The 17210-nt window shown below is 49.2% G+C and overlaps 7 protein-coding genes across 7 annotated transcripts; 4 read left to right on the forward strand and 3 right to left on the reverse strand.

The window, feature by feature from the left end:
• Window positions 1-303: 303 nt before the first annotated feature.
• Window positions 304-3543, forward strand: AO090012000225 (putative importin beta-5 subunit; the record flags this gene model as incomplete). The annotated part of the gene is made up of 3 exons (XM_001727225.3): window positions 304-1122; window positions 1180-1709; window positions 1776-3543. The coding sequence occupies 3 exons, from the start codon at window positions 304-306 to the stop codon at window positions 3541-3543; spliced, it is 3117 nt and encodes a 1038-aa protein (XP_001727277.1).
• Window positions 3544-5332: 1789 nt separating this feature from the next.
• On the forward strand, window positions 5333-6840 carry AO090012000226 (class I SAM-dependent methyltransferase; the record flags this gene model as incomplete). The annotated part of the gene is made up of 3 exons (XM_001727226.1): window positions 5333-5371; window positions 5779-6495; window positions 6568-6840. The coding sequence occupies 3 exons, from the start codon at window positions 5333-5335 to the stop codon at window positions 6838-6840; spliced, it is 1029 nt and encodes a 342-aa protein (XP_001727278.1).
• A 163-nt stretch (window positions 6841-7003) lies between these two features.
• AO090012000227 (phytanoyl-CoA dioxygenase family protein) lies at window positions 7004-7948 on the reverse strand (the record flags this gene model as incomplete). Its single annotated transcript, XM_001727227.3, has 1 exon — window positions 7004-7948. One exon carries the CDS (start codon window positions 7946-7948, stop codon window positions 7004-7006), a length of 945 nt encoding a protein of 314 aa, XP_001727279.1.
• Window positions 7949-8837: 889 nt separating this feature from the next.
• AO090012000228 (uncharacterized protein) lies at window positions 8838-9308 on the reverse strand (the record flags this gene model as incomplete). The annotated part of the gene is made up of 1 exon (XM_023236383.1): window positions 8838-9308. The coding sequence occupies one exon, from the start codon at window positions 9306-9308 to the stop codon at window positions 8838-8840; it is 471 nt and encodes a 156-aa protein (XP_023091313.1).
• Window positions 9309-10940: 1632 nt separating this feature from the next.
• AO090012000230 (uncharacterized protein) lies at window positions 10941-13615 on the forward strand (the record flags this gene model as incomplete). Its single annotated transcript, XM_023236384.1, has 4 exons — window positions 10941-11037; window positions 11099-11246; window positions 11297-11455; window positions 11512-13615. The coding sequence occupies 4 exons, from the start codon at window positions 10941-10943 to the stop codon at window positions 13613-13615; spliced, it is 2508 nt and encodes an 835-aa protein (XP_023091314.1).
• Window positions 13616-13916: 301 nt separating this feature from the next.
• AO090012000231 (D-mandelate dehydrogenase-like dehydrogenase) lies at window positions 13917-15051 on the reverse strand (the record flags this gene model as incomplete). Its single annotated transcript, XM_023236385.1, has 3 exons — window positions 13917-14290; window positions 14320-14467; window positions 14521-15051. 3 exons carry the CDS (start codon window positions 15049-15051, stop codon window positions 13917-13919), a joined length of 1053 nt encoding a protein of 350 aa, XP_023091315.1.
• A 1177-nt stretch (window positions 15052-16228) lies between these two features.
• AO090012000232 (uncharacterized protein) lies at window positions 16229-17188 on the forward strand (the record flags this gene model as incomplete). The annotated part of the gene is made up of 2 exons (XM_023236386.1): window positions 16229-17092; window positions 17186-17188. 2 exons carry the CDS (start codon window positions 16229-16231, stop codon window positions 17186-17188), a joined length of 867 nt encoding a protein of 288 aa, XP_023091316.1.
• Between the last annotated feature and the right edge of the window lie 22 nt (window positions 17189-17210).

Here is a 17210-nt window from a genome sequence, read left to right on the forward strand (position 1 = left end):
AGACATACGTTCCCATGGTTCTTCGTCGCCCACCATGGAGCGGGTACTGTCTTTATCGCACTTAGTTTGCTCCCATGAAATTCCACTCACCGCTTCCTTTTCTGCCTGGTTCTATCATCTGCCCCTCCTAACAACGCGCCAATTCGCGGTCGTGTTGATTAAGTGGTAAAGTTCCCAAAACCTATCAGTCTCACCAACAGGGACAAGGGCCTTTACAGTGAGCCTGGTGTTTATTGACGATTAGCTCAATTCGTGTATACTTGATCCCTTTCAGCAAGTCGTATCCGACTGCCTCCTATCAACATGGAGCAAGAGCTCCTCTCGTTGCTTGCGGACACGCAATCCCCGGTCGCTGATACGAGGAAATCTGCTGAGCTTCAACTGCTTCGCCTCTATTCGAACGAGAACTTTCCCCTTTCCCTCGCCGCTATCGCTTCTCACGATTCCGTTCCTACCAACCTCCGCCAGTCGACCCTCTCAGTACTGCGCACCTTCATCGCTGCCGCCTGGTCCCCGAATCTAGATGAGTTTAAGGGCCAGATATTGATCAATGATGTGAATAAGTCTCAGGTTCGCAGAGCCTTACTGGATCTGGCTACTGTCACAGAAACTCCAGAGCGCAAGGTTAAATCCTCTGCCAGCTTTGCGGTCAGTAAGATTGCCAGCGCCGATTTCCCCGAGCAATGGCCAGAGCTCCTTCCTACAATTCTTCAGATCATCAATGATGCCAACAGCACAGCTAGCGCTCTGCATGGTGCGTTGAAGGTCCTCCTGGACCTGGTAGATACAGGGTTCAACGAAGAACAATTCTTTAATGTTGCCAGGGATCTTCTCACCTCACTGTTCAACGTCGCAACCAACGAGTCAAGAAAACCTATGCTGCGAGCCTTAGCTGTCGCGGTGTTCCGCTCATGCTTCGATACGCTGGAGATGGTACTCGAGCAACACAAAACTGCGGTCAAACAATTTATGGACGAGGTGCTTGGCGGCTGGTTTCCTTTCTTCATCTCGACTCTGAAGGCACCCTTGCCGCAGGCTCCCAATGAGGAAGAAGAAAGCAAGGAGGGTGAAATACCTTCGCAATGGAGAGGTATTATCGGACTCAAGTTACAAGTCGTCAAGGTATATACTCCTGACACTGAAACTTCTACAGTCCTTATTCTGACCATACATCATTAGACTTTGATGAAGATCCGAATGGTCTTTCCGGCTCTTATGACGGGCCAGAGCCCGGTTTTCTTCTCCACCGTATGGACAGAGCTGTCCAATATCCAGGCTGCCTACTACGAGTTCTACATCAACGACGAGAGACAAGGCCGTCTGGAAGATGTGGACGGACTTCCCTATACTCTGGACTTTTTGGTCCTGGAGGAGTTGGATTTAATCCAGACATTAATCAAAGCACCCCCTGTAAAAGCAGAACTGCAGCAGCAATTACAGAACGCAGGGCAGGCTGCGACAAGCTCCAGTTGGCTGCCCGAAATCCTGAAATTAGCCGGCTCGTATGCGCAGATCACCACAGAGGAGGAGGGCTTGTGGGACATTGATGTAAATCTTTTCCTTTCAGAGGAGACATCTGTCACAGCCAACTATACCCCTCGCACATGTAGTGGTGACCTGGTAGTCAAACTTGGTGAATGGCTGAAGGCTCTTACGGCCGAGGGCTTACTTGTCTACCTGAACAATGTGTTTGCTGATTCTTCTTCCACGTAAGTGTTCCTTTGGTGTGCGAAATGGGTTCAGAAGGTAGATCTAACCTGTGATTCGGACGATAGTTGGAAAACCCGTGAATCGGCACTTTTCATTCTGAATCAACTTCTACGAGACTTCCACGAGGTGTCCCAGTCGATTTCTCCAGAACTGGCCACGGGTTTCAGTAACCTTATCCAGTTTTCCCTCCAACAGGAGCATGAGTTTCTTCGAGCTCGTGGCTACCTTGTGGCTGGAATTCTAGCTCAGGTTGCAGGTGAAGCCTTCAGTGCGACAGCCGCTTCCTACCTCGAGGCCACCCTGAAGGCAATCTCGGAAGATCCTTCGGAAGTTGTTAAGGTTTCATGTATCCGGGCCCTGCAGGATCTCATGCCTTCACTCCCTGCTAGCATGACGACTCCCTTGCAGATCTCAGTTATTTCAGCTATATCGGATTTTGTCTCCGAGCACGACCTCAGTGAGCCCTCCGACAGCGATGACCTCAAAGTTACACTCGCGGAGACACTTCGTGATACAATCATGGTGAATCCCAGTGTGGTCCTCTCATCTATCGCCATCGATGTGCTTTTCAACATTGCCAGCAATGGTGCTACCAATTTCCAGTTAACAATGATTGTAACGGAGGCTTTTGAGGATATCGCAGAATCTGTTGCAGACCAAGGCCATGATTCCTTTGTCCGTCTCTGCGAAAAAGTGCTACCTTCATTGACAGGGGCTATTGATGTGGGAAACCTCACACAAGAGAATGCCCTCACAAATTTCGCTGCGGATCTTCTGCGAGCGCTCGCGGAAAGAGCCCTTGAACCTCTTCCAGCTGGGTTTGTGGAGGCCGTCATGCCCAAGCTGAACCGTCTGTTGTTGGATTCGACCGACGCGGAACTTATTCGCCCGGCAACAGAAGCTGTTCGGCATATGCTTTCGCACGACTTCAATCAATTCATTACATGGCGTGATCCACAAAGCGGAAAAGAGGCAACTGAAGTTGTCTTGGTGATCATCGATCGATTGCTGGGTCCTGCCGTTGACGACAATGCTGCGACCGAAGTAGGGCAATTAGCCGCCGAATTAGTGGAGAAAGCTGGATCAGAAAGACTTGGACCTTATCTGCCACAACTTTTGCGGGCGGTCGCTCAGCGACTTGCCACTGCCGAGCAAGCCCAATTCATCCAAAGCTTGATTCTCGTCTTCGCTCGGCTGACGCTGATCAGCGCGCGTGAAGTCGTGGATTTCTTGGCACAGGTGGACATCGGAGGCCAGAGTGGACTCCCCATAGTGATAAGCAAATGGCTTGAGAACTCGGTCAATTTTGCCGGATATGACGAAATCAAGCAGAACATTATCGCCTTGGCGACGCTTTACAACCTCGAAGATCCCCGGCTAGCACAAGTACAGGTTAAGGGCGACCTTATCATCCAGGAGACCGGCCGCATTAAGACACGATCGCAGACCCGCAACAATCCAGACCAATATACGACCGTGACTGCGCCACTGAAAATCGTCAAGGTCTTAGTCGAGGAGTTGGCCGCAGCGTCCGGAAGCAAAGAGATTGATGCGGCCACGGCTGCAGCCCTTGAGGAAGAAGACAGTGACGACGATGATTGGGAAGATCTTCCCAGCAACACCCTCGATCTCAGCCTTGGAGTTACTAAACAGGAGCTGATGGCGTTCGGAGAGGGTGGCACAGAAGGAGTGTTTGGTGTGCGCAAGCGTGATGACGAGACGCAAGCTTTCTTGTTAGACTTTTTCAGAAACGCATCCACTAAGCCAGAGTTTCAACAACTCTTTGCGACCTTGACGCCAGCCGAGCAGGACAAACTTCGGAGCTTAGGATGAGCATTGGACCACTGGTACAATGCAGGGGCTTTGTGAAGGTCCGCCATCTCTCTCCTCGGTGGTTTGCTTCTTCTGATCTGTTTTCGCATAGCCCTTACTTCCCCCGCCTTAAAACTGCGTGAAATTACGGCATAAGGCCTATATGTACCTGTCCCTATGTAGTCATGTCCAAAGTGTGTAGATGATGACGAATACGATCGTGGTGAGGCAGGATAGGGCTTAGTTTATGGATGCGATTGTATGGGCCCGGAATGCTCCAATGAATTAATTAATGCATATTAGAAATTTCGAGTGAAATACTGTCCTACGGACCATGTGCATTGCATGAAAAATTCGGCCCCTACCAGCGCAGCGCCAAGGCGCATGATCTACGTTGACATAACTATCCTGGTTAGGTAAAAGGCTGTCTGGGGGACAATGAGATGAAAACTCGACTGACATTGTGGTTGCTCAACAGTGGCGCCAGCTTCATGCTATATCTACTTACGACTACATGTATTTGAGGTGGCTGGTCTTGGCGCAGATGAACGACATTAGGTTTTGAGGGGTATTTTCATATTTTCCGCGCTAAGACTCAATGATGCGACGTCTTGGTACACGGCAATTTCGTATACGGAGTCGGATGTTAGTAGGACAGTGCGTAGTGCTACCAGTTCATGAGCAGTAGGACAGTATGATCTGTTACCAATCGGAAACATCTCCCAGATCCATAATTGTCGGACTAGAGATGCACGGTCTCCAATCCACCCCCTGTTGAGCCACACCAAGAACGAATAACCGTCCGATCTATTTCCTTGAGGAGCACACCAAGCTGACTTGTCATATTATGTATGGAACCATACAAACCTACTCCCAGCTTGCTTTACTTTAGAACTGTGGCCGGTACTACCTCTACCACCTACGCGAACCGTGTACGACAGTTACAGTCAAGCCGGTGCAAGATGTATGTCAAACCACTTAAGATGGGAGGTAGTACATAGTACTGTTTAGTAGAATTTCTGACGGGGTCTAGGTAGTAATTAGGTAGTATCTTCTAAGTCGGGTCGGGCGATGAACATCTGGAGTATGGAGAGTGGTGATACCTTTATGCACGTAAAGGACGCTACCTCATCCGCCCAACAAAGTGGCTGATCGACCAAATCCACAACTTTGATTGGCTTTTCCAGCGGACCCGGCTAATGCGGGGTTTCTAAGCTGTCGTATTTTCCTGCCTCAGTAATTCTGCTTGTATTTGTCGAGGAAGGATTCTGATGCACAAACATCTATCATGATTCAAGCATTCTAGGACAGAACTGGAAGAGGGTTGGTGCGTATGATCATCAAAGTAAAATTCCGGACCAGACAAACTCTGGGTTTAGACCGGAGCGGCTAAGGGATTCCAGGCGCATCGAGGGCGTCAACATAGTTGCACAATGGGTTCGGCAGGGCAGAGTGACGAATCAGTATCCGGCGGGCAATACCAAGCAATACCCAGAACCAGTGCCCTGGTGCCCTGAGGTGCACACCGCCACCGTCAGCGGACCCGACATCCTCTCTCTTGGGTCCAACACCCCTGCTGCCCGTAGGTTGCAATTTAGGTTTCCCTAATACCTGCTCTATATATTCACGCTTTACCCCTCTATATCCGAACTGTCTCTTTTCTTCTTGGCTTTGGTTTTCCTTTCTTTCTTTCTTTTCTTTCTTGTTCCTCTATATATACCCTTATTACATTTCTAATTTTTTTTTTCCCTTTCCCTTTCCGTGTGTCCCTCGCGTACTTCTACCAAACTCTAGACTCAATCAAGCAATCATGGTGCATCCCAATATTGACGAGCATATCGTAGTCGATGTGAGACATTTCCCCTCCCCGTTTCTGCAGCTTGAATTCCCCTTCCATTCCGTTCCCCTGCATCCGAAGAATAACATGTAAACATATTCCGCGCATCATAAAACCCCCAACTTTAATTTTTCTTTTTTTTTTTTTTTATTCAATGACTTCCCTGCCCTTGAAGGAGCAATGGGCCTTAATTTCATACACCGAGAGATATGTTTATGCGCAGGATGTGACCAATTCCCATGTTATAATTAGTGTCAATCTATGTTCAAATCTTGCATCAAATGTTCTGTCCGCTTAGGGTGATCCGGTTTGGAAATCCGGAACGCTCAGGAAATTGTTACCCCTCATGCCGAGCCGGCGCGTGGTGCATTCGAGCTGTCTATCGCAACCTCAAGAACAATCATTGACCCCACAATAAGACTAGTGACGAAGACTCCCTCTGTGACGCCCAATCCATAATCGACTCCAACTTCAGTCTTCACTCCACAGTCCGAGATTACGAATACGAAAATGGCCGCCGCTACCACGCCTACAGAAACGGGCAATACCCCATGCCCAACGACGAGGAAGAGCAAGACCGTCTAGCATTCATGCACCATCTGTTCAAACTTCTCCTCGGAGGCGCCCTATACCGCGCCCCGATAGAACAAGCCCAAACGCCGCAGCGCATCCTCGACGTCGGCACCGGCACCGGCATCTGGGCCATCGACATCGCCGAGGACTTCCCTGGTGCGGAGATCGTCGGCACCGATCTGAGCCCCATCCAGCCTAATTGGGCGCCCCCGAACTGCACTTTTCTCGTCGATGACGCTGAGAGTGAGTGGGCGTTCAGCCCGAGCGAAGCTTTCGATTACATCCACGTCCGCAGTTTGGGCGGCGGTATCTCCGATTGGAAGAAGTTTCTTAAACAGGCGTACAACCATGTCAAGCCTGGTGGCTGGGTTGAGATCCAGGAGTATGAGACCTGGTTGCGCTCCGATGATGGGACTGCTGAGCGGGCGCCGATGCTTATGGATTGGCAGTATAAAATCGACGAGGCGAGTAGGCTGTTTGGACGGCATATGAACGTTGCTCCTAACCTTGCTCAATGGATGGAGGATGCGAAGTTTATTAATGTGCAAGATGATGTTTACAAGGTACGTGAGAGCGTGTATTACCTAAGGCCGGATACTTCGTTTGTTAGAACGAATGTAGCTGACAGAAACCAGGCACCTGTGGGTTCATGGCCTAAAAATAACCGGTTGAAGGAAATCGGAAGAGTGGGCAGAGTCACTCTGTACGAGGCCGTTGAACCTTATACACTGGCCTTGTTCACCCGGGTGCTGGGCTACTCACCCGAAGATGCCCGGAACTATGTGGACAAAGTGCGCGCGGAGCTCCTCGACAGCTCCCACCATATCTACGTGCTATACCACTATGTATACGGACAACGGCCGCTGGAAGACGACACTAACGCACAAGGCATGAATACGGATATATGACGACAATGAGTGACACACATGTAAAAGGATTTATCTTTGTTTATAATTTCGTTGAATACCCTCAGTGTTAGCCAGAACGATTGGAGTACATTGGAACGTGGACATAGCGATGAGCTATAATAGTGAAAAAACATTTGCATCTAATACAAGTAAATGAACCCAACTATCCCTGAAGAGAATAACCGACACCCTCGCCGGTACCCATAGCCACTAAATTAGCCCTCATCTTCTCCGCCCGCTCCCCAACCCCAAACGCAGCATCATCACGATGAACCCAAGCCCCAACCCCATGCTGCAAAACCGCCGTAGCCCGCACCTTCTTATCCGCCTCATTCCCAGACACCCCCTTCAGTCCAATACTACCATGCAGCGTAAGTCTCGTCTCCTCCCCACCCTCAGCCTTCCCGCGATACACCCCACGATGCAAAATATTGCTATCATAGAACACCGCATCACCCGGCTGCAACTCCACCACCAACTGACCCGGCATATCCGGCTCATAAGGCCCAGCATTCCTCTCCGCCTCAGTCCTCACCCGTCGATGCGACCCCGGAACAACAATCAGCGACGCATCAGGACAAAGTGCCAAATTATACTGCGCATGACTCTGCTTTCCCTGCGGACTCTTCGACTCCAACAACTTCAGCTCCTCCTCCGGTCCCACCGTCTCGGGGATATCATCGCGATGCCACCGCAGCTCGAAATCCTTCGTCTCCGGCGCAACCAGTAGATTGAATAGTTCCATGACCAGAGGCTCCTCCTCGTTGCCCTCGGTGCGCGTCACGCCGAGCAGCTCCTCGGCCACGGCGAGCACTTTCTCGGAGAAGTAAAAGCGCGCGAATTCGGCGCGGCCCGGCATCGAGGGGTGGAGGAGGTGCTGCACGCCCCAGATGCCGCCCTCCGAGGCGGGAGGGGGTGTGGTCGGCCAGGGCGGGAATTGCTTCGGGACGGTGCGGAAGTGAGGCCAGTGGCCTGTTCGGGTGAGTGTGGTGGCTTTTGTTGATACGGTACGGAATTGGGCGACTTCTTCGGGGGAGAGGATGGAGCGGACCACCACGAAGCCGTCGCGTTGGAGGGCGTCGAGGTGGGGGGTTGATTGGACTGTCATTTTTTTTGTTTCTTTTTCTTTTTCTTTTCCTTATTTATGTATACTCAAGTAGATGTATTGTGTTGGTTATGTATGTAGAATAATGAGTTCAATTAAAGATGAACGTTGAAGTGGGAAAGAGAAAAAAAAAGTTCATGCGAAAAGCCAGAGAGGAAACAAATTTTTATACTCCATTCAGAACAACAACAATGGATTTGTGTAGCATCCATACAACTTCAATCTATTACCCAACAATGTCGTATACCGAATACTACGTCGGGAACAAGCCCCATACTACCCAGGAATCCATGATCTTCGGTCTCGTTTATATTTCCAGGAAATTCGGTCGGATCGGATTACCCCGCGGCTGCCCCAACTGATAGAGAAAATAAAGCGGGGTTTCGTTTGCGTAGTTCGCGAAGTTCCACTCAGGAGTTACACTACGGCCCGTGGATGGTTACATACGCGTGTGGTATGATTGTGCATGGACCTACCTATTGCCTTCTAGTAAGGATTTTGGGGGATTTCGATTACTATCTTGTTTAATATATACTTGGAGAGTCAGGGCTTCCATTGCTCCGGATGATTGTATTCTTAAGCTCCGAGGCTTGTTCAGGGTCTAGGCCTGATTGGGTATGGTGTTTTGTAACCCTGGAAAATGCAACCAGTCAAACAGTGTGAATATTATTAGAATACATTGATTAAGTATTAGACATCCTCAGAAGCAACCCTTATTGATGTCAAGGAGAGCTTCAATCAATCCCTTCTTCTCTATCATACATCATCCAGGTCAAATTGCGGATTTTTCAAATAATATCAGACGATATCCCCGACTGTACCTACCAACCTGAGACACCAACAATCTCCAGGGGCATGTCTGCCATTCAACGAATACCGTTAATAAGCCGCGTCACTCATTGGGCAGATCACTTGGCATCCACGGCTCCTCGGCCATAGGGTTATGAACATAAGGGAATCCCTCAGGCACTATCCTTTCAAAAGCCTCCGCCGTCACTCCCATCGTAGCAGCCATGCTAGCTTTGGACCGCCTGTTAGCTTCATCCCCGGCGTGTCTCCCCTTGTAGAATTCCAATGTGCGAACCAACTCCGTCCTGGAGAACTCCTCAGAGTAATCATTGACTCTCACATCGGACGACCTAACAACCGCAACGTCGCCATAAATATATCTGTTAAAGCACCGGCTCACAAGTGGATTTCTCGGTGTCTCTGTCTTCTCGTACTGCTGGTTAGCATGGTAATGCCAGCGGTCCACAGGTCTGTGAGAGTAGAATTTGCCAGGTTCGAGAATACCGCCCCATCTGGTCCTTCTCTTTAACTCCTTCAGTTCAGCAGACCATTCACCGTATGAGTCCAGGGGCATCGGTTCGATATAGTCCGCCTCGGTGAGATTCTCTTTCGTCGGGTCACGGGGTACGGCGCGGATGAGGAAACAGTTGTACTTCTTCGCCCCTGTGCAGGCCTTTTTGTGTGTTTTCCAATCGTCTTTCTAACATGCTGGAGAGCAGTATGCTGCTACTTTGCAACCGGTGCACCGGCGCGTACCTGCGTTTTGGCAGCTCGTGAAGGAACAGCTTGGTGTGTTTTCTTGACTTGTCATTCTTCTGGTGTGCCTGTCGACTGAGTAGAGTAATTTTTACTTGGCTTGAAGGTGCAATGATGGAAATCCAGAATCAGTGCGTCTCCTATTTGGAGGACACATTTTTAGGCGGTGAAGAGTTGAAGGGTCATACAACAAAGAAGCTGGCCATAGCTGAAACCCTAGTGGTGAGGCTGTATTGACGGTTGTTTTACCAAGAATTCACATCATGCGCAGTCAAAGAACAGGACACAAGGCGCCGATAACTGTCATGAAAGAGAAGATTTACTTTACCTGATTAGAGCATTCTTCAATACATATAGCTTTCTATGGTATTTACCCATCTGTACAGTTTTGAGTATGGAGAGCTGAGTTCAGGTACATATACTACGTATGTACATACACGGAAGTACTTAGCCGAGGATCGCTTACCCAAAGTCAAAGCACACCGATTCAATATCGATCCCATGCATATCATTGCCATTCTTTGATGAAAATGAGTCAATTCCAATCGACCGGGTTCCACTTTCCATCTTCCGAGAACGAAGATCCATGAGCGTGACCAATATGGGATGTTAGAGATCGTGGACTAAGAAACGTTGATGGTCGCTTCTGTCGATGAATACGCTAAGGTATGGTTTTGCCGCGATGATATCAGCTGAATTGTGGAGCCCGTATTCGACTGTTTCTTTACGATGTTGGCGAACAGACTCGTACGGACTATGGTACGACGGATACAGCGGTTCGGTCTGTAAACTACCCCTCCATTTGACCCCTCAGCACTAAGGGTGGTGCCACTCCTTAGCCCCATATACCAAGGAGCTACTGTGAAGAGGTCCTTTTAGAGTGCTTTAGTGCCCCATACTTATCCTTGGTAGAGATTGTCAGCTTGTCACTTACTTCGGAGTATTGTCGTTCACTTTTAAAAAATACTCGTACCAGTTGTAATACGGACCTGAAAGAGTCCTTAGTGTACAATACTGCTTACAGAGCTACTGCACGGATCGTCAGCCTCACAAAGCTCAGCCAGCCTCTAATTCCGTAGTGAACCCTTAATGGTTATCTGATGCTGGTGGCGGGGCTCTGAAATCATCAGGAAAGACTTGCTTCTGCTTCGGCGGTGTCGCTCTGCCGTGTCTTGTAGATCACAACTAGTCAAAATACCAAGAAAATTTCCTTGTTTAAAGCTGCAAATTATTTTCGTAGAGCGGACCTTACCTTTTCCTTTCGTAAAATTTTTTTCAAAGACAATCGGGGAATAAAGACTTCCATTCAGCTGTTTGTGTTTTTTAGAGGTGCACCTGTGACGCCAAGCGCTTAAAGCTTATCGTTTTCTCTCCTCACAATTTACCCCTCCGCGGATATTTTTCCTCAAGATTTCACATCATCAACTAAAGACCCGCAGCCATATTCACAATGGCGTCAGGGACGAATATGGGCTTCAATGCCCTCCTTATTATATGTCTCGTGCTCGTCGTACTCCCCTCCCAAGTCCATGCATTTGGCGCTGGCAGTATGTGTGCCCGTGGCTTTGTCGGTTACCCAAAATCATACCCGGCTGCTGACACAATTAGATATCGCTTCGATCTCCGCCGTTGAGGGCAAGAACTGGCGCCATGGCGATATTGAAGATATGCTCAAGACCATTGCCTTTATCAAAGGCCATAAGTGGACTTCCACCATGATTAAGCGCGTCTACTTTGGCAACTGGTTGCGTGATTAGTGGGTCTCATCTGACGAAGCTATCTGCTGCACGTGCTAACCCTCTATAGCTCCCAGGCGATGGACGTCGGCACCCTGAAGAGTGTCCCAGCTGACACTATCCGAATCCTCGTCTGGATACTGGCTTTTATGACATTCGGTTATGCGACGGCGGAGTTTGAGGTCACATCTGAGAGGCTCGGAACTTATCGTCCTGAGGAGCATATCGAGTTCGTATTACTCTCTATGTATATGAAACTGCATATGGCTAATACTTCTTTACAAGCAACCCAAAGGACTATGCCGACAACGAAGATGCGCGCCAGTACGATTCTCGTCTGCGTGGCCCGGTCCGTCAAGTTGAGCTCGATATCGATCCCAATACCGGCATGAAGAACTATATCGCCAACGAACGAGGAGACTGGTCCACGAGTTCGGGGTATATCAAATACAGTTTGTCTCGCAGTATCCATTACGGAAGACTGTATACCAGAAATGGAAACGAGGAGGACCTCTGCGAAGCTTTGCGATGCCTCGGCCAAGGACTCCATACTCTTGAGGACTTTGCAGCACACACGAACTATTGCGAACTCGCGCTTCGTGAGATGGGCTTCCGTAATGTATTTCCGCACACCGGCCAGCGGACTGAGATGAACGTTCGGGGTCACCGTGTTTACCCTCTCGTAACAGGAACATTCGGTATGGTTGATTTCTTCCATTCCGTACTTGGAGAAGCGACCGATCATTTCACCCAGTCGGAGGTCAACGAAATGGATATTGCGCTGGGAGATGCACAGACAAATACATCCTCTGGATCTGCTAGCGCGTTGACGGCACTGCTCGGCAAGGTCCCTGGCACAAAGGATCTTGTTAACCAAGCCGAGGAGCTCAAGCGTCGCTCAGATGAGCAAGAATCAGCAAACAGGCGTGGCGGTCGTCGTTCAGGCTATTCAACCCGCGGATCTACTCGATCCTATGACGACTACGACTCAGGCAGCAGCCGAGGCTTCGGAGGTGAACGAAGCAGGGCAGCCAGAGCTGATGATTCCAATCAAACTTCCTCGGGCGGCTTGCCTGACTTCGACGCAAACAATACCATCCAGCAGATATACCCTATTCTGCAGTTCAGAGATAACGTCGTGCGGAAGCTCTCATCCATCATTGAGAACATTCCCGGTCTGGAAACCCTGGTCGAGACAATCACTGAAACCTTGACCGTTTTTGTTATGTCTCTACTGGCGCCCTTCGTTCGTCCTATCATCAACGCCGCCTCTAAGCAGCTCCAGGCTGGCTCTTCTAGTGTCATTGACGCTTCTGGCCAACACCAGTATGAACCATGGACTGACCCTCACTGCACCGACCCTACCCACTCCTTGCTGTCCAAGGATCACTTTTCCAACATCCTCAATGAGCCAGCTGGTCAAGTCGCTTCTGCCATTCTGAAATACGTCGCACCTCGCGTCCTGTACGCTTGGGAAAACACCAACATCTCCGATCGGCAGGTTGCGGAAGATTGCCTCCAAGTATTCCATCATCCCGCTCTGAGGGATATGCGCAACGAAGCACATCGGACCATGTACGAAGCAGTCGAATCTTGGGTGCAGTCTAGGCCGGATCGTGGCTCCGAACTGAACGATATTCTCAGTGCCGAGGGTGTGAAGGCTGGAAAGAACCAGACAGGAGAGGGTGGCCACTCCCATGGACACGGCCATAGCCACAGCCATGCAGCTCAGCAGTCCCATACTCAGTCAGGACAGTCACAGTACCGCCCACCCCAATACCAACAGCAACAAAGCTCATCTAGCCCCTTCGACCAACTTTCTAGCCTTCCCATTCCTGGTATCTCTAAGCTTAGCAGTGCTTTCTCTAGCTTGGGACTGGGTGGCTTCTCGATGGGTGACGAGACCTCGCAGCAGACTGCACCTCCGCCTGAACCTCAGCATCAACAATCTCATCAGTCTTACCATGAACTATCTCATCAACGCCAGGACCATGAATCTCGCCACCAAAGCCGCCAGTCGCATCACTCTGGGGGCAAGCACAGCAGCCATGAGAGTCGTCAATACGGTCATGGAGGTGGAAAGAGCGCAGACTACTACAACGAGTCATCGTCCAGCCATGGATATGGTGATCACTCCGAATCTCAAGGACATAGCCAACGTCGCCACCGTAAAAAGAAAAGTCATAGTGATGACAGTGATGAAGATTATGACCCTGGGTATAACGTACACTCTCGACAAGACCACAGTCATGGCCGTGATGAAGATCATGAGTCTAGGTATAACCTACGCTCTCGACAAGACCACAGCCAAGGCTACGGACAAGAATATGGCGGTGGATATGGCGGTGGATATGACGGTGGATATGGCTCCGGTGGATCTCGTTGGTGATTAAGCATCGTGATAAATGTTCTGTCTTGCTTCTCTTGTGGTATTTTGGGCTGAGTAGGTGTTGAGATAGGGGTAGGTGGTTTACCGGCTAAGTGGAAAGGCATGCAGTGGTCAGCTTGTTGAGTGTGTCAAGGCAGTTAGAAACAGGCTCAGATTGTGGGCTCAGGATAATGCACATGTCAATGCTCTCTATTCGAAACTAAGTATATATTATAGTCTTATCTCGTATACCAAAAATTGAAATTTAATTGAATAAATAATGCCCCAGCTGCAGCATAGAGCTCCTGTCTCTTTATGTGTCTCAGAACTGGCCTTCCTGTTGTTCTATGATCGGTGTGAGCAGCTTGCCATCATCCAAGGCGTTCTCTATGTTCCGCAAAGTCAATAACTCCATCTCACGCTTGGTTTCACGTGTTGTCGTCCCAATATGAGGTAGAATCATAACTCGGTTGTCATGGAGTAGACCCGGGTGGATAATTGGCTCATTTTCGAAAACATCTAGTCCAGCAGACGCAACTTTGTCTGCTTGCAGCGCTTCTACCAAGGCTGCTTCATCAAGTAGCGAGCCTCTTGCTGTATTGATAATGAACACGTCATCTTTCATCTTCTCGAACTCGGCTTTTGAGATGATATAGCAAGTCTTCTTTGTGGCCGGTAAATTAAGACTGATGATATCTGAATGCCAGTAGTTCATCAAAAGTCACATATTCGGCATCTCCTGTTTCTGACTGAGTCCAATGTACTGCTGAATACTAAGAAGGAAATATTCCTACCTTCCTTGTCTCTAGCGAGCTTAGAACGATTATGGTAAATAATCTTCAACCCGAACGCCCGAGCCCGATGCGCAATAGCCTACAATCATATAAGTCAACAGCAACAACATATACCTAGTCAAAAACACCCACCTGTCCAATCGCACCCATCCCCAAAATCCCAAGTACCTTACCCCCAGGATCACGACCTAGAGGTGTGTCTCCTTTCCATTGTCCATTTCTAATAGACACCAAAGGTATCATAGCCTGGCGCAAAGCACCCAACATCAAGAACATAGCCACATCAGCCGTGGCATCCGCAACGACCTTCGGAGTATTAGAAATCCGTATACCCCTTTCAGTGCAAGTTTGTATATCCATCCCGTCGTATCCCGCGCCATTGAGACAGATAAACTTCAATGTCAGCGGTAGGGAGTGAATAAGCTCCTTATCGAATGGCCCAGTCTCGAGGGTTGAATTCGTCCGGTAAAGTGCTGCGACTCCATCCCATATTCCGGATTGACAGTTTTGTAAGAATTGATGTCGGTTGCCTATGAACTGGTATGTTTTGTATTTGGTTTGGAGTGCGGACCATTCACTCTTGCTGTGATGGAGTTTGCCGATTAGGAGTATACTTGGTTTTGGTCGGATTGTTGTTGCTATGTGTTTGGTGATGGTTGTCATTTTTGTTTCTTTTTGTTTTTGCTTTTGGGAAATGGTTCTATATATGGTTGAGGACGAGTGTTGGGTATCTTTCTACTGGCTCCCCTTGCTAATACTATGGCGTTATGGCGTTTGGCCGAGTGGTCGGCGAAAGTTGCCAGTGCCGAGGCCAACATCCCTGCAGTGCCCTAAAGATATGGCTGAGTATAGCGATAGTAGTTTGAGTGAGGATAATCTTGAGAGAATAATGTAGTTGATATAGAATTTTTATTTCATTTTCTCGCCCATCTCTTTCCTCATCTAGGTGAAAATTAGGCACAGATACATCTAATCCATACTGACCAGACAAGGCTCTCCAGGTATGTAGTACGCCTTTCATAAAGGCTAAATCGGGCCGGGCCGCTACGAACAGGAGCAAGTCATTGAGTTAGATTTACTTTGTGGTATAGAAATTTCTATAGATATAATAGGTGACTGCGCCGTGTTTCAAGTACTTTCGATGCACTGGATTCCTGCATTTTTATTTGGGTTGCACTCTTGCGTGATGCACGTCAGCCACAGCCATGCTACTACTCCTGATTGCGATGATAAATATACACTCCAATAGGAAAGAGTTCAGGGATCTTGATAAGTCTGCATTTGGTCCAATGCATAATTGCATTGTACAAAGTATGGTTCGTGTGGGTCGCATAATGGCCGGTCCTTCCTATTAGTGATGCGGCGCAGTGACTTTGCATGACACCCCCAGTAAGTTTTAGCGCCCTCAGCATTGCTGACCTTCATTCTCCAGACACCATGGAACATTTCTCCTGGGCCACTTGAGGGCTCTTAGCAAGCCCTAGCTTATCATCTCTGACCGCAATTGTTTCAGTAGGCAAAGCTGGGACCTACATTCTAAAAAGATGGCCAGTCCTCCAATCGACTTGTGTTACAACTACTGGACATGGTGCAACGCCCAAATATGGCAAGGCATCTAAGACTACTAAAATAGCTGAGATGCTAAAGTAGCGCTAGACAAGGGTAGCGAGGCTATGTTGCCCTTCGCAATCTACTTCATGCTGCGGGGTATCCCCAGGCAAGGCACCCTCGTGGTTATTTAAGATCACATACAGTCTCATATACTCTCCCATCTTCTGAAAATGCTCACATAGCACCGATATTCACGATAAAGAAGCAAAGACTGACAGCCATTGGCCTAATGTCACCACCTTATATTTTCAAGGGGAGTTCTCCCCAACCATCCAATCTTTCTACCCAAGACTTCAACTTCCGTGCTATTATACCTTCCGTGGAAGTCGCGGACGAAGACCCTCCTTCGTCAGTAGGGGGTGAACGGACGCCTTCTGTGTCCGACTCTGAAGACTCCAGTCACCGCGCTTACACCCCAAGCCAGAGCACGGCGACTCCTCCCCGCCGTAAAAATCTAAGCTTGGGTGTCACGGAGTCTTTTCGAACGTTGAATCTCGAGGGAACCCTTACATCGCATCGAACACCCTCGTGGCGGCATGATGCTCGACGACAGAGTACTGGTTTGTCCCCAGGCAGGTCCACATCCACGTACGGGGGCTTGTTCAATGCGACGCCGGAGCCCACACCAGAGCCATCACGGGTACAGCCTACCTTGAATCGTGATTCAAGCGTTGACGGCCTAGTGAGCGATTTAGAGAATTCTCATCTGCATGGTGGTGGGCCTCCAAGCGATGACAGCGACCAATTGAGCGAGAGCGACGACGAAGACGACGACAACGCAACAGACAGTGACGACTCTTCCTTATACAACGTGCGATGCGAACGCTTGCCTAGTGCACCTATATACAACGCTGGGTTACAGGAAATCCTACGAGACATCAAAAGCCAGTTGTCAGCCCTCCAAAATGATATGAATCGATGCTCGTTATCTCGCGACCGTGGTTCTGATCTCTTTCAACTGCACGAGAAGGTGCGCATGTTGAACGAGCTCGATTGCCCCGAGACGCGCACGGTGGGGTTCATTGGAAACTCCGGGGTCGGCAAGAGCAGACTGATAAACTCTCTACTAGATCAAGAAGGCCTCGCCCGCTCAGTAGGTCCATCCTCCCTGGAGATATTGGTTATGTCAATAATCTTCTGACAAAGTATGCATAGAGTGGTGATGGTGCTGCATGTACCTCGGTAGTAACCGAGTTTCGACACACGGATGC

Source organism: Aspergillus oryzae, chromosome 4 (genome assembly GCF_000184455.2).
Source record: "Aspergillus oryzae RIB40 DNA, chromosome 4".
Classification (NCBI taxonomy): Eukaryota; Fungi; Ascomycota; class Eurotiomycetes; order Eurotiales; family Aspergillaceae; genus Aspergillus; species Aspergillus oryzae.